Genomic DNA, 13,979 nt, shown 5'->3' on the forward strand with positions numbered 1-13,979 from the left:
ATCAGCAAGCTCCCAGACACAGCTGTACATCTCTCCATAAGGGGCCATGAGGGAAGGGGGTGACCAAAACATACTTTCTCAGACCAGAAGCAACACTAGCAAAGGGGAGGTAAGGCATTTTTCTCTTAAGAGCTAAAAAAAAAAAGTTTAAAAAGTTGCAAAACTAAAGTTAAAGCCTAATCGTGAACTAAACAAAAATATGTATACATGTATCTAGAAGGAATACAAAGACATTACTCTGAATTTTACTTGTCACAGTTTTCTATATATTTTTATCAGCAGTTTTTCCAACTTAATTTTTAGCTTTTTTCCCCTTTAAAATGTTTTATTTGGTTTACAGTCGTTTTGTTGTTGTTCAGTCGCTAAATTGTGTCCAACTCTTTGCAACCCCATGGACTATAGCACGCCAGCCTTCCCTATCCTCTCCCAGTTTGCTCAAATTCATGATTCATGTCCATTGAGTCGGCGATGCTATCTAACCATTTCATCCTCTGCTGCCTTCTCTTTTTGCCTTAGGAAACAGCTCTTTCTTGATAGGACCAACCAACCCCTTCCAACTAGGGTTGGGGGAGGAGGGGGTGGGAAGCCATTGTAAATTGAAACAAATTAAGAGCTCAGCCTTAGTCCCAGAATTCTATTCCACCCCACAGAATAAACTTTTGTAGCATCACGGAACCAGGTCACACAGTGGTACATGGGGAGTTCCAGATCACAGGTTTCATAATAGAGAACACAGCCTCCAGCCCAAAACCTTGTCTGGTAATCTCACAGAGACTGCCAAGTGGCCCATTCATTACTTGGGCATTTGTAAAGTACCTACCATAGATGGGCATGAGGCCGTCCTAACAACCATCTGGTACCTTAAAGCATTCACCACTTCACACGCTTTTGGTTTTTTGAGGGAGAAGATTCTGGTCACCTCAGCTGGAAAGGATTTCAAATGCCTTAAACCCTGGGGTCAAACTGTCTGTTTCTCTAGTCCTGGGGCCCTGCTGTTCCAATGAAGGGCCTGGCATGCGCCGGTCCGTCCATCCCTCAGGTTTCCATCCTCACTGTCGTCACTGACTGCGCTCCAGCTGGCAGGTGGGACCACCCGAGAAGTAACAGCATGGTCCGTGTTAGAACTGGAGTTGCCGCAGGGGGACAGGTAAGGAGCTGGGCCGCGTGACGAAACCCGCCCAGCCCTATGAGAATAAGGCCAAAGGACACTGAATTCTTCCTCTAAGAGGATTCAGCTGACAAGCCCTACAAAAAGGTAATAAACTCATTTTTGGAAGACTTAATGCAGTATTTAAGACTGAGTTGTCAACCTGCCCAACTCTTCACCCACCTTCCCATAAGAGCTTTGCCTTCGCCAGTGGTCAGTGCTCTCCTCTTGGGGCCTATTTCCTTTACACTCACTCAGTTTAAATTCAAAATGGGGAAAAATTGCACTTGAGAATGAATCATTCATTTTATTTTATTTTGTCATGTGCTCACAGCATCTTTCTTTCTCTCTCTCTCTCTCCTCTCCCTGGCAGGTCACAGAGATAAATTAAAAATAAATCTACAAGGAAATAATTTATAAAAGCACTTCCCAGGCTCATGCCTTCTATCCCTACTGCTCAGTTAGAACGCCTCCCCCTCCAAGTGGGGAAGAGAATCAGTGCTTCCCCCACTTGAACTCATTCCTGTCAGTCTGGGGCAGACCATGCTCTAGACCCAGGCAGAGGTGGGGACGGCAGTAGGCAGCAAAGACACGGGTCCAGAAACCACCGGGTCACCTTGGCGCTCCCCTCTCTGCCTCCCCCAGGCAGTCCGCCAGAAGCCCTTGCTAAACCGGGGTACGGAGAAGCTGCCTGTGGCCAACAGCCTTGGGGAAGGGGTACCCTCAGCCCCTCTTACATGCACTTCTCATTCTCCTAGAAAGAAACCCAAAAAGAAAGCAGACAGAGACCTCGGGACAGAGGAGAAAAATCCCAAGTGTTCACACGATTACACGGAGTCTTTATGGCAAAGAGAACATTTAGCAGCTTTGAATATTGGGGTATCTCCTTTTTACTCAACACAAGCATTCTAGACCCTATAAGTGAAACAGGGCTCAAACCCTAAAAAAAAAAATCAAAGCGCAAGAAACTCTAAAAGGACTAGTTTTTGTCGTCGTTGCTGGGTTTCCTATTTTTTGTCTTTCCAGTGACAAGCCCAGTTGGTGGGGGAGGCCTGAGGGAAGGGTCACTCCCCAGTGTTGTGCTGAATACTGCCTGGCTTCTCCACATCACCCCCTGCCTCAGAGCAGCTCCCAGGAGGCTGCAGGCCCAGCACCCCAGCTGCAGAAGAACTCCAGGCAGCCGCTGAGGGGCAGGGGCACGCGGGCAGGAAGAGAACAGCATTCACATGCAGGCTCTGGTGGAGATGTGGGAGCCTTGGCTCAGGGGGGACTGGGCACAGAGGAAGGCGGATGGCAGGGCAGCTGAGTGGCATGCTTGGCTGGGGCTGCTGCAACACAGGGCCTGACCCTCGCCTGTCTACCGTTTGTTTCATCCTAACTCTTCAAGTCAGTGTCGGATCCCAGTGGCTCCCCCATGACCGAAACCTCACAGAAAACATCATCCAAGAGCTCCCCTTCAGGGATGCCAAAGTGCAGGGGCAGGAGAGTTCAGAAGCCCCTCCCAGAACCCACTCCGTGTTCCACCCCTCCCCTGGGGTGAAGTGGGGTTTACTCACACCAAATGATCTAGTCTCCCCTAAAACCTGATGCCTGGAATCCTGGCCAGAGCCAATTTAACCTGCCCTTTGATTTTCTTCCCGCTTTGATTTTCCTTCCCCTTCCTTCCTTCCCGGTGATGAGACTGACTTTCTACTACCTCCCCCTCCTCTCACAAGTCCCTTCCTTCCCATCTGCTGGCCTCCAACAATGCCAGCACCACCCTTCCCCTGAAGGAAAGGGGCAGGGGTGAGGGCCCGGTCCACCCAGGCGGTCTGGCCACTTCCACCCCCTCAGCGGGGGAAGCTGAACCAGACAGCGCCTGCCTCTTCCTGTCCACTGACCCGCAGTCATCCCCTCTGAGAAGATCTATTGGATAAGAAGGCATTAAAGTCCCCGCTGTAGGTCCAGGTCCAGGCCCAGCCCTTCTCCAGTTCCCATCTCGGTGAGCGTCAACCCCCTTCCTCCCCAGGCTCACTTTCTCCGGTCCTTCGGCTTCCTCTCCTGCCGCCGGGCCTGCTGGTCGGCCAGGGTGCGGGGGATGAGGAGGACGCTGCCGTCCCCGGCGTACTGGAGCGCGTACTGACTGGGCGAGTAGGGCCGCCCGTTCTCATCCCGCAGCCGCCCAAACACCTCCTGGTACAGGCTCTGGACCTTCTGCTTCATCTGCCGCAGGGACCGGAGGAACTCCACCTTCTCCCGCAGCAGCCGAGCTTTATCCCGCTGCAGGTCCTCCACGTCCCGCTCCAGGTTCAAGATGGTGTCCAGCTTGCGCTTGCGGCAGTTCTGCGCCGCCATCTTGTTCTTGCCGCGGCGCCGGATGTCACGGATGAGGCTCAGCTGGGCCTCGCTCAGCTGGTACTTGGACAGCAGCTCGTTGAACTCCTCCACAGGCAGGTTGATGATCTTGTCGTTGGTAAACGGGATCTTCATGGCCCGGGCTCGATGCTCATCCCGGCTCATCTGCTTGTCCAGGAAGTCGGCCTGCTTCTCCTTGCTGCCCTTCTTGAGAGTGCTGGGGGGCGGCAGGTCAGCAGAGTCGAGGGCACTGGGCGCCATGTTGTACGTGTGGTTGTGCCCAACGTGCTCCAAGTAGGGCAGGCAGGAGAGCTGAGACGGGTCCTGGTAGCTCATGCGGCAGAACTTGGAATACTCAGGCTGGTAGCCCACAGCGCCCTCAGCCTCTTCCAGATCCAAGGTCTCAGAGTCAGAGCTATAGCCCACGGCACCTTCCTCAGAAAAGGAGGAAGAGGCTGAGGAAGAAGCAGACGAGGAGGAAGAGGAGGACGAAGAGGAGGAGGAAGAGGAACTACCTTCAGAGCTGCTCAGGGAGGAAGGGCTATGGCTGGAGTCCAAGGAGAGGCCTGAGTCAGAATCGAATTCTTCTTCGAGCTGGGAGGCCTGTACTGGGTTAAAGCCTTCTTCTATGGCCAGGTCCATCAAGCTGATTTCATCCAGCATGGCTTCATCTAACAGACCCCCCAGCGGATCAGGCAGCTCAGGGCTGGCTGTGTCGTTGGCCGTGCCATTGAGCTGTGGCGGAAAGAAGAGCCCCGCCAGGTTGGTGGAACCAAAGGTGGAGTTGAGGCTGGTGGAATTGCTGGGGACCAGCGGGAGCAGCGTGGAACTGCTGGCCACAGGCAGGCTCTCCACCTCCGGGCTGAAGAGTGAGAAGTCCTGGCTGCAGCCCCCCAGGGATGCCTGATGCAGGCTGACATTCTGATTGATGGGAGTGTTGGGGGCAAGGCTGTAGTTGGTGCTCAGTGGGTCTCCTGGAGGGGCATTATACAGGATTTCACTTGTTGATGTGTTCACTTCCATGGCCTGGGAGGAGAGACGAGCGTCACCATTCACTGTGCGCAGATTCCCTCCCCTGGTGTGGCTGGGGGCTCACACTAGCAGGCACCCAACACAGGCATGGCCGCCTGGGTATAAATGAAAGAGATGGGAAACCAGAGCCCATCAAGTGGGGCTTGGAGCAGCCTCAGCTCCCAGCCCCACTTGATCTACCATGCCTGGCAGAGATGGGTTCCTCCCTGTGAACTCCCCCCAAGGCAGGACTGATGGGCTCCCGGTCACCTCTGGTCAGACTCCCCCATCATGACGGGAGAGGAAAAAAGCTCCTAACACTGCAAAATCAGCACAGTGAAGAGAACACCTGGGCCTGCAGTGAGACAGCCTAGCTGCACCACTTGCTGGAAGACCAGAAGCATTTCACTCAGCCTCTCTTTGAGTTCAGTGTCCTCACCTTTAAATAATAAAAGGGCCAGCAAGATGATGTGAGGGCCAAGTGACCTGACAATGGCTGCAAAGGACTTGCAGGAATGTCAGCCTGCTTCAATGCTCGATCTAGGAAACACCGAGCCAAGTGATTACCTGCCTGAAGGAAAGGAAGAAGGTGCACCTAGGAGGCAGGCCTGCTTTAGAAGCCTCAGTCCCGGAGCTGCTTTTCCCAAACCCCAATCCTGACTCCACCCACTACTGCCCCAATGAGACACCTGGACAGTTACACCTCAGTATCCCCACTTTTCTTATCAATCAGAAAGGTGTTACTCTTTCTTTACCCAGAAGAGGAAAAGCAACTGAAAACGAAGATACTCCACACAAAGTCCGACAGGTTTGTGCCTGGTTCTGAAAATCCTACCTGCATTTCCATGATGGACATGAGATCTTGCCACTGCTGTTCCAAATCAAATGGCGACTCTGTCCCAGTCAGCAGAGGAGACAAAAGGTTGTTCTGAAGACCTGGGGGCTCGCTCTCACTAGGCACTGCTTCTGTTATGCTGGAAATGTCTGCCGGAAACTAGGGCAAAACACAGAAGGTTTAACAAGGGAGGAGGAAAGACCACCTTCGGCTTCCTCCCAGAGACTACCGCCTGAGGCTCTGTATCTTCCTTCCTCTGCATTCACCCCCAGCAGCCAGGATAGGGCCAACACCAAAAGCTGGCCCCTCAGGCAGCCGCAGAGACACACCATGTGCAGGCTACCCTGCTGGCTCAGTGGGCTCTCCCTAGAGTCCTGCTCACCTCAGCATTCTCCCCAAAGGGGCAGGTGGCCTCCAGCAGCCTAAGGCACTCTTCCAAGGACAGGGCTGTCTGGTCCTCCCCACCAGGCACCTGTGGCAACAGCAACTGTTAAGTCTGACTGACCCAGGCCTTGGCTGCCTGTGGGCCAAAGCCCCTTCCCCAGCCTTTCCAAGGGAAAGCTGGAAGGAGGCCTTGTGTGGTCATAGGGCTACACTCTCCCTACGTCCCCAGGCTGTCGGCTGGCCACAAGTCCCAAACTCCAGGGGAGGAGAGAGCTAGCGGGAGGGCTCTGATGCCAGCAGACAGCCGCTAGGTGCTCTGCCTCCCTGTGCTCTTCTTTGTAAGGTGTGGTCCCTCCACTGCTGCTTCGGCTCTTCCACTCCCACTTCCTCAGCCACCGCTGTGACTTAGAGATCCCAACCCAAGGTACACATTCAGGCCCATCCCACAGACACACACTGCCTTCTCTAGAGAGAAGTTTCTAGAAGTAGGCAGAGGTGGGAGTACCTGTGCAGGGAAGCTCTCCCCGGTCTCTCCATCCACTAGCAGGTTTCGAGCCAGAGCTTCTGCACCCTCGCCTGGCCATGTGTCCTCTTGCTCTGCTCCATCTCGCAGTTCCTTATCCACATCCTGCTCCTTCTGGCGATGACTGTAGTCAAAAATCTCTCGCCCAGCCCCCAGGTCAATATCCTGTCGCCAAAGGATGTCAATCAGATCTATGTCCTGAAAGATAGAGCACCATGACTTTAGCTCTGGGGTCCTGGGGCCCCTCCCTGTCCTGCCCCTCAGAAGTCCCTCCAAGCATCACCCCAACTACTCCTGGGTGGGATCGCTCCCAATCTACACCTGCCAGCTTCTTCTGCTGTCCCCTCCGTACCAGCAAGGATTCATTCATCTATTTCCAGACACCACCCTCCAAAACAAAAAGAGAGCTAGCAAAAACCTCTAGCATGACTATCACCAAACTAGCCTGTGCACTTAGGATCTGGACCAGAAACACAGCCAGGCCAAAAGGCAGGGCAATCTCACCACAACTTAAGAAGGAGGCGAAGCAGAAGACGCCTCTCACTTTGGGAATGGGAATCCCTTAAACTTGGTTTGTAGAAAGATGGCCATGGCAACTAAGGGTGCACTGTGAAGCAGAATCGCTTCGCAGTGGCCAGGCTTGCATCAGCCTATGGTGCCACTGTATTTGCATAAAGGGGTGGGGTGGGCTGGAGAGGAAAATCCCTGCATTTGCAACCACCTGATGCAACCAATGACAACCACAGGCTACCTCCAGCCCTTCCTACAGCCATTCCCCTTTTCCCCCGGCTGAGGCAGGAGTACGGATGAACACCCACAACTCTTAGCCCAGGCTCACCTCAAGATCCATCCCTGCTAGAATGCCCACTCTCAGCTGATCCCAGCAAGCCGCCTCAATCCCCGGAGAGCCTCAGGCAGTCAGATGATCCTCACTGGGCACCCCACCCCTGCCAAGGCCAGCCCCACAGTGTCCCCTCACACCAGTGCTCACTCCCTTACCACACCCCAGGACTCACTGACTGCCATCAGTCAACCCACTCAAGGACATAGCCCCCATCACCGCCCAGCCACAACTGCCGCCTTGGGCACCAAAATGCCTCCCTCCCACTCTACCCTGGCGCCTCTCGATCAGTTCCTGCTCCAACTGCCACCCCCATTGCCACCCAGCATATCAGCACACAACCCCAATAAATAAGAGACATTTGGATTTCCTATACATGCATGTGGCTGAAGAAACCCTGAATTGTTGCCTTCAACTCAGATGTTAAAAGGCAGATACTTTCCATAAAACATTATCCTTAGTTTAGAGCTTAGACCCACCTCCCTAGCTCTGACCAGACATTTCTTTCCCACCTTAACTCTAAGACCTCCCAGGTGTCTCCCCCACCCCCAGTCTCCCCACACACACCAACCTGAACAGAAGCCCTGGACCCAGGAGCAGAGGGGGGCTGGGCCACCCGGTGACCAGCCACCAAAGAGTTAAGGGGCCGGCTCCCTTTGGCATGGCCCCCACCACTGTGAGAGCTGCGGTCCAGGCGGGTCATGGTCTGCGAGATGAGCCCCAGGGCAGCTGGTGCCGGGAAGCCGGACAGGGGGCTCCAAGGAGCTCTTGGCTCTCAAGGAGCAAACCAGGCTGGAAAGGTGGCCCCTTGCTAGCTCCGAGGGGCCCAAGAAGGGTGCCCCGCCCGTGCTGCTGCCTGGGCGGCCCAGCCCAGCCCCCTTTCTCCATCCTGAAGCAGCCCCCTCCCACCTCACAACCCCAGTTCCACTCAGGCGCCTGGCAGCCCCCACCCTGAGCTCACCGCAGAGGCTGCAGTGAGATGGGACTCCCACCCCATGCTCCGTGCTCAAGCTGCAGAGGAAAGCAAGCTCCCTCCTGGGCCTATCCTCCCGCTCCTCCCTTTCTCCCCCTTCCCATGCCCCCCAAACTTGTTACCTAGGCTGCAGCAAGGAGCCAATCCCCTCCCCCTCCCACCCCGCAGGTCACTGCTGAGGCTGCAGAGAGCCAATCCCCTCCCCCAGGTCAGCAGCTGGGCTGCGGAAAGAGCCAATCCCCTCCCACTGTCGTTACCTAGGCTGCGACGAGAGCCAATCTCCTCCCCCAAGTCTCCGCTGGAGATGCGGAAGGAGCCAATCCCCTCCCACCGCCTGTTACCTAGCTGCAGCCGGGAGCCAATCTCTGCACCAGGGCAGCTGGAGAAGCTGCCGCAAGGAACCAGCCCATCCCTGGGCCGCCTCCGTCTCCTCAAGGAGACGCACCCAGGGGCGGGCAGCCCCACCCAGCCCAGTCAGCCAGCCTGGGTGGCGCAGTGAGAGAGCCCTGGGGGGAAGGGGTGCCACTCTCCCTCCTGTCGCATCCTGCTTACCCAGCCCACTCAGGACTGGACAGACACTCCTCCTGCAGCTTCTCTGGGAATCTAAGTTCTTCCCTGGAAGTGGAAGGAGTTTTCTCATTCCTCTGTAGGGCTGTGGCCAGTCGTCCTCAAGCCCAAGGATCAAAGCTAGGCTGGGCAGGAACCCAGTGCGTCCAGATTCACTGGGAACCAAGGGTTTTGTCACCCCAGAGCAGGCCAGATGAGAGGAAGGGGGAAGCCATCCACACACACACAGGCAGGGATGTCATGGTGCTGGGCAGGCCTAGGCAAGAGGCAGACAGGAGCCTGAAGGCCAGCATGAAGGGTGCTCTGCAAAGTCCTGGACACAAAAACATCCCCTGCCCCCCCACCCCCCACCCTTAACCCCAGCTGTTTTCAAGAGCATTCTCTGCCTGAGCCCCAGCTCACATCTCCAAAGCAGAAAATAAGACCCTGGCAGAATCAGGGTCACAATTCTGGCTCCCATCCTCACCGCTGCTCCCCTTGCACCTAAGGTCAGGTCAGGGACAGTATGTTCTCCACGGTCACAGACTGCTCCTCCTCGCCTGCTAAGAGCTGTACACAGGCCACCCCCCGCTCTGGGCAGAGTGCCAACCTCGAGGGGAATCCTATCCCTGACAAGGGCCTGGGCTATAGCTGTCCATCGAATAGGCCTGGCAGCAGGGGAGTGCTGCCACCCCGGGGATAATACCAGCTCCAGCAGTGCCTGTCACATGCTCTGGACCTGGGTATTTTTATCCCTGAGTTGCTGAGGAAATGTTGTTCTAGACACAATAATCCTCCCTTCCCCCATACCCAGCCTGGGCCCCTAATGCTGACCCATCCTCAACCTCCAAAGGGAACAGTGAAGGCCTGGGGTCAGGCAAAGAATGAACTTCATGAAGGCCAAGCAATCCCAGGAGAGCTTCCAGTAGGAAGAGGAATGAAGCTACGCCTGCAGGGTTCCCAGGAGCAGAGTTCCCAAGCCCAGTTATACTCAACCCTTGAGGAGCTACCATGGGGTGGGGGGATGGAAGAGGAAGCTGGGAGGCACACTTCTTTAGACCACTGTGCCAGACTGGAGCCCATTTGAAGGAAAAGAACAGAGGAAGCAGAAGAGAGGTGGCACTGTAAGAATCTCAGCAGAGAGGCAGGGCAAGGCAAGCAGCGCTCATGGCCCCCTGGCTCAGATAACTCTCGTCTCCCTCAAAGCAGAGCTAGTATGAGCCAGCTAAGCACAGAGCAACCCTGCCACCATGGACGTTTGGGGCCAGGTCAATCTGTTATTTAGGGGCTGTCCTATGCTTTTTAGGAAATTCAGCAGTATCCCATGCCTCTCCCAACTAGATCCCAATTACACCTTTTCCAGTTGTGACAACCAAATCTGTTTCTAGACACTGCCACATGTCCCCTGATACCACAAAATCATCCCCAGTTGAGGACCACGGGCCCAGAGGAAGCCACATGATTTGACAGTCACTACATGATTTGACAATGACTAACATTCAGAAAACTGAACTCAGGAACAGACTTGACGGGAGGGTGGGAGGCAAAACCTGGTCTGATTGGTAGAGAGAGCCAAGTTCTACAGCTTCTGTAAAAGTTTCAACGTATCTCCATACCCTCTTCTTCCCACACTCCCCCCATGCACCCTTGCTTCAAGACTCAGCCCTGGGAAACCCAGCCCAGTACAATCCCTCTTTCCCTAACAGCCAGGCAAGCAAAGCAGACCTTTTCCCAAGCTCCTTACGACTGCACGGCAAGACAGGGTCAAAAGCAGAGTTCAAAGCCATCTTATCACACTGGTGGAGCAGGGGCAGCAGAAGCCATTTAACACTCTTAAAGGCAACTGCATCACCTTCTTTCCAGAACAGAATGTCAGCCACTCGTCAGGAATTCAGATCTCTGACAGTTCAAAGCAAGCTGACTTCAGCAGCAGAATGCAGTTTCTCTTCTAGCTTCCAGCCCTCCCGTCCCTACTCCCTGCAGTAGGCCTTTAGCAAAGAATGGGAGCCTGGCCCTCTCCTGGCCAAGAATAACTATCTAAATCTACCCCCTGGCTCAGGCCCAGGAGAGCCGACTTATCAGGACCTTACAACAACAACACGCCTGACCACAAAGGAGGAGAACTTTAGGATATGTATGTGTGTTTTGATGTGGGGGGAGGTACAAGGCAACAGTCCACAAAATATCTGTGTCTTAGCAACAGATATACAGCGCATCAAAGCTCATCACAACATGACTCCCTCCCCCACCCCAGGCCTCATGTTGAAATCCAAGCAGTAAACACACAGGCATGTTCTAGGAACCTCCCACTGCCCTGACAGTACATTTAGAGGTGGGTCGATTCTAGTCAGACAACCCAGCCCATTCCTAACCAAGAACAATGCCCGAGACTCCTTGGAACCGCTCTGGTTCTTTACAGGGCTTAGTACAACAACCATACTCCTTCAGCACCAGCCCAACCCACCCCTCCAACCTCAGACCCTTCCCACCACCCCTCCACATTGCCACTAACCTCTTTGGTTAAGTCTCCACTGACTGGAGGGGCTACAGCTCCCAAATCCTCCAAATCTTCACTGAATCCCTGCTCCGTTTCGCTTTCTCGCACCCCGTTGTCTGGGCCTGTCACATCTTGGAGACCACTGGAACTCTCGAGGGCGAGGCCTGAGCTGGGCTGGCTGCCAGAGACAGATCCCTCTGGATCCCGGTGGACCAGCCAGGCGTTAACCTCAGTAGTTGGCACCTGGAACCTGTCCAGGGCCCTCACCTGATTGAGGAGTCGCCGGGCAGTGAAGTAATTGTCCAGGTCTATGCTCTTGGGGTGGATACCATAGCCATCCAAGGTATTCCTCAGGTTGTGGAACTGGGTCTGAGTATAGGCAGAACTGGGCCCCAGGATGATCTCCCGAAGCGGGGGGAGCTGTGAGGTCAGGTAAGTATCCACGTCCACCCGTACCCCAATCAAACTGAGCAGAATGGTGAACTGGAGGAGTCCTTCCGTTAAGTATTTCTTCAGAGAAAGCATTGCTGAAGGACCAGAATGTTTATGTTTTTTGGTTTTTAAATCTTCTGAAAGACAAATCAAGGCCACTGCTCTGCTGCTCCAGCCAGCAAGTCACCCTCCTCAGTGCCAAACCCTGTACCCCACCCTGGCAGAACACAGGGGCTGAGCTCCCTGATGGCCTCAGAGGAAAACACGCCCCTTGGAGCCAAGGCCACACTCCAGACCACATTCACTTTTCCCTTCTTGACACCTCACCTCTGAAAGTACAACTGTTGCTAACCCAGTCCAGGCCCTCAAGGCCCACGTGACTTACTGTCTCCACAGTCCACATACAGTCACTTCCTCACTCACATTAGTTGTCCTCTCTGTAGATTCTGTAGATTCCACTGCAGGCTGTTCTCAGAAACAGCTGATGATTTTTTTTTTCTCCTTCTCCTTCCTAAGGTTTATTTTCTTTGGCTGGAGCTACAGGCCTTTTGTCTTGGGTCAGAGTGTCCCGCCTCCTCCACACTTACCAGGGGGGTTTCCAGAGAAACCTGAAACAGGAATCACAAAAGCAACAGGATAAGGTTTTTTAATTTTCATACCAGGATCAAGGCAAAAGGTAGGAAACATATTAAAAGGCCACTTTTATCTCTTTATTAAAAAATAAATCCAGTTATTATACTCCCAGAAAACCCACAAAATCCTGTACAGATAGAACAACTATGAAAAGAAGGTACTGCTCACAAGGGATCTCAATATCTGGATGTTAATTTTGTGATGCTCTAAAAGGTAGCTCATTTTGGATAAGCAGATAATGCCCAGGGCATCCAAAATATTTTACATGTTATCTGATTTACCAACCCTCCCCCACCCCATTACACACTACCCAGCTTCTATTTTTAGCATGAGAAGTCCATTTCCTATCTTAACATAAAGTTTGTTTCCCATCTCTCAGGATAAAACTGCCTATAATCCTTGTCCCTTCAAGTTCTTAGGAGAATTTATTAATGCGTGGGAGTGTGAAACAACACCACCACAGAAAAGAATAACACCTTTTGTTTCCCCAACTTTAAAACCTGATTTCTCTTTCCTATTACTTTCACATTAAAAAAAAAGTGGGGGTACTGGTGGGATGGGAAGAGGTCTGTAACAGGATTATTCTGTCCAGAATCTGAATACGCATGTTTTATTTTCATTCATGTGACCTTCTGATCCAAATTAGAAGGATATGGCCAACTCTTCAACCCAGACAGCCAAGTGGGGAGGGAGTAAACCTGCCTTTCAGTTCTAGTCTCTACTTTTGAGCTTCCGTTAACCTTATAAACCAAGACATAGCCCTCTGATCTCCAAGGCTGACCCACCTACCAAGTTCATCCTAAAGGGAAAAAGACACACATACCCAAAGACAGACAGACAGACACACACACCCTTTATCTGGTTAGAGTAAACATAACTGCGACCCAGAATTCCTGCTTACACTACCCTCCAGTTCTCACTCAATTTACTACTAAAAACCTCCCAGGAACAATTAAGTTCCAGAAACCGGACGAGGTCCCTTAAAGATCGAGTAATGCCAGGTCTGAGCCCGGTCCCACCCTGCCCCGGATACCCGAGTCCGGCTGGGACCAAGTCGCCATGCCGCTCCTGGCGCCTCGGCTTCTAGCCTTCTGGGCAGCAGAGAACAAGTGCTACTTTCCTGGCCTTGACCCACCGGGACGGCCAAACCCCACCCCGCCCTCCGCCCCTATGGCCCCACCCCGCTCCCAAGCACGGGCTTAACACCACGCCTTCTCAGGCCCTCAGCCCTCCCCAGTCCAACCCACCCCGGAGCTGGAATTCTCCACGGCCTTTCGGCCCCTCCCTGCCAGGCCCAGGGCCCGGCCCCGAGGCAAACCCCGCTCGGCCGCCCGCTCCCGCCTCCTGCCCCTCAGCTCCACCCCGCCGCCCTTCACTCTGTAAGCCTCGGTCCCGCGGGGCTGCGCCCCTCCCGTTAGGGAAAGAAACGTGCTTGATACCCGCTGCTGAGCTCGGCGTCCGCCGCTGCCACCACAGCAAGCCCTCAGCCCGAGTCCAGGCCTTGCAGCCGCCACCGCCGGCCGGCCTAGAGCTCGCCAGCCTCCGCTTCCCTCCCCGCCCCCTCCTTCCACCTCACTCGGAAGCCCGCCCTCCGCGTCCTCCCCGAGAATACGTTTCTCCAATCAAAGAGCCGAGATGGTGGCCGTCGCCGGATGTCGCTTTGACTGATAGTAAAGAGAGCCCAATAACTGAGTATGCCTCCTTCTCCCTTTACCGGTTTCTCAAGACTGACATGGTCCCTGGTCCAATAGGCATGTAGGCCCGCCCCGCGGCGTGGGCCCACCAATAAGTGGGGCGAAGGCCACAGCGCCCGGCGTTTGGGA

The 13,979-nt window shown here is 54.2% G+C and overlaps 1 protein-coding gene across 8 annotated transcripts; it reads right to left on the reverse strand.

Annotated features, from left to right (window-relative positions):
- Nucleotides 1–1,441: 1,441 nt before the first annotated feature.
- Nucleotides 1,442–13,758, reverse strand: NFE2L1 (NFE2 like bZIP transcription factor 1). Of its 8 annotated transcripts, none has more exons than XM_069603691.1 (6): nucleotides 13,596–13,741; nucleotides 11,107–12,131; nucleotides 6,217–6,399; nucleotides 5,710–5,799; nucleotides 5,328–5,486; nucleotides 1,442–4,507 (listed from the first exon to the last, which is right to left on the reverse strand). In XM_069603691.1, the coding sequence occupies exons 2-6, from the start codon at nucleotides 11,614–11,616 to the stop codon at nucleotides 3,158–3,160; spliced, it is 2,292 nt and encodes a 763-aa protein (XP_069459792.1). In that variant the 5' UTR covers nucleotides 11,617–12,131; nucleotides 13,596–13,741; the 3' UTR covers nucleotides 1,442–3,157. The 8 variants fall into 8 exon arrangements, with proteins under 8 accessions (XP_069459792.1, XP_069459788.1, XP_069459790.1 ...); XM_069603687.1 differs by having other exon boundaries at nucleotides 6,217–6,432; XM_069603689.1 differs by lacking the exon at nucleotides 13,596–13,741 and adding an exon at nucleotides 13,190–13,334.
- Between the last annotated feature and the right edge of the window lie 221 nt (nucleotides 13,759–13,979).

The sequence above is a fragment of the Ovis canadensis genome, chromosome 11, assembly GCF_042477335.2.
Source record: "Ovis canadensis isolate MfBH-ARS-UI-01 breed Bighorn chromosome 11, ARS-UI_OviCan_v2, whole genome shotgun sequence".
Lineage (NCBI taxonomy): Eukaryota > Metazoa > Chordata > Mammalia > Artiodactyla > Bovidae > Ovis > Ovis canadensis.

What these genes read in the sequence shown, in the direction of transcription:
- NFE2L1 (XM_069603687.1), bottom strand. Translation starts at nt 11,616, where the DNA reads ATGCTTTCTCTGAAGAAATACTTAACGGAAGGACTCCTCCAGTTCACC. An exon ending in GGGAGAGCTTCCCTGCACAG is followed by an intron (nt 5,800 to 6,216) that starts GTACTCCCACCT and finishes CTGTTGCCACAG; the next exon opens with GTGCCTGGTGGGGAGGACCA. An exon ending in CCTTTGGGGAGAATGCTGAG is followed by an intron (nt 5,487 to 5,709) that starts GTGAGCAGGACT and finishes GTTTTGCCCTAG; the next exon opens with TTTCCGGCAGACATTTCCAG.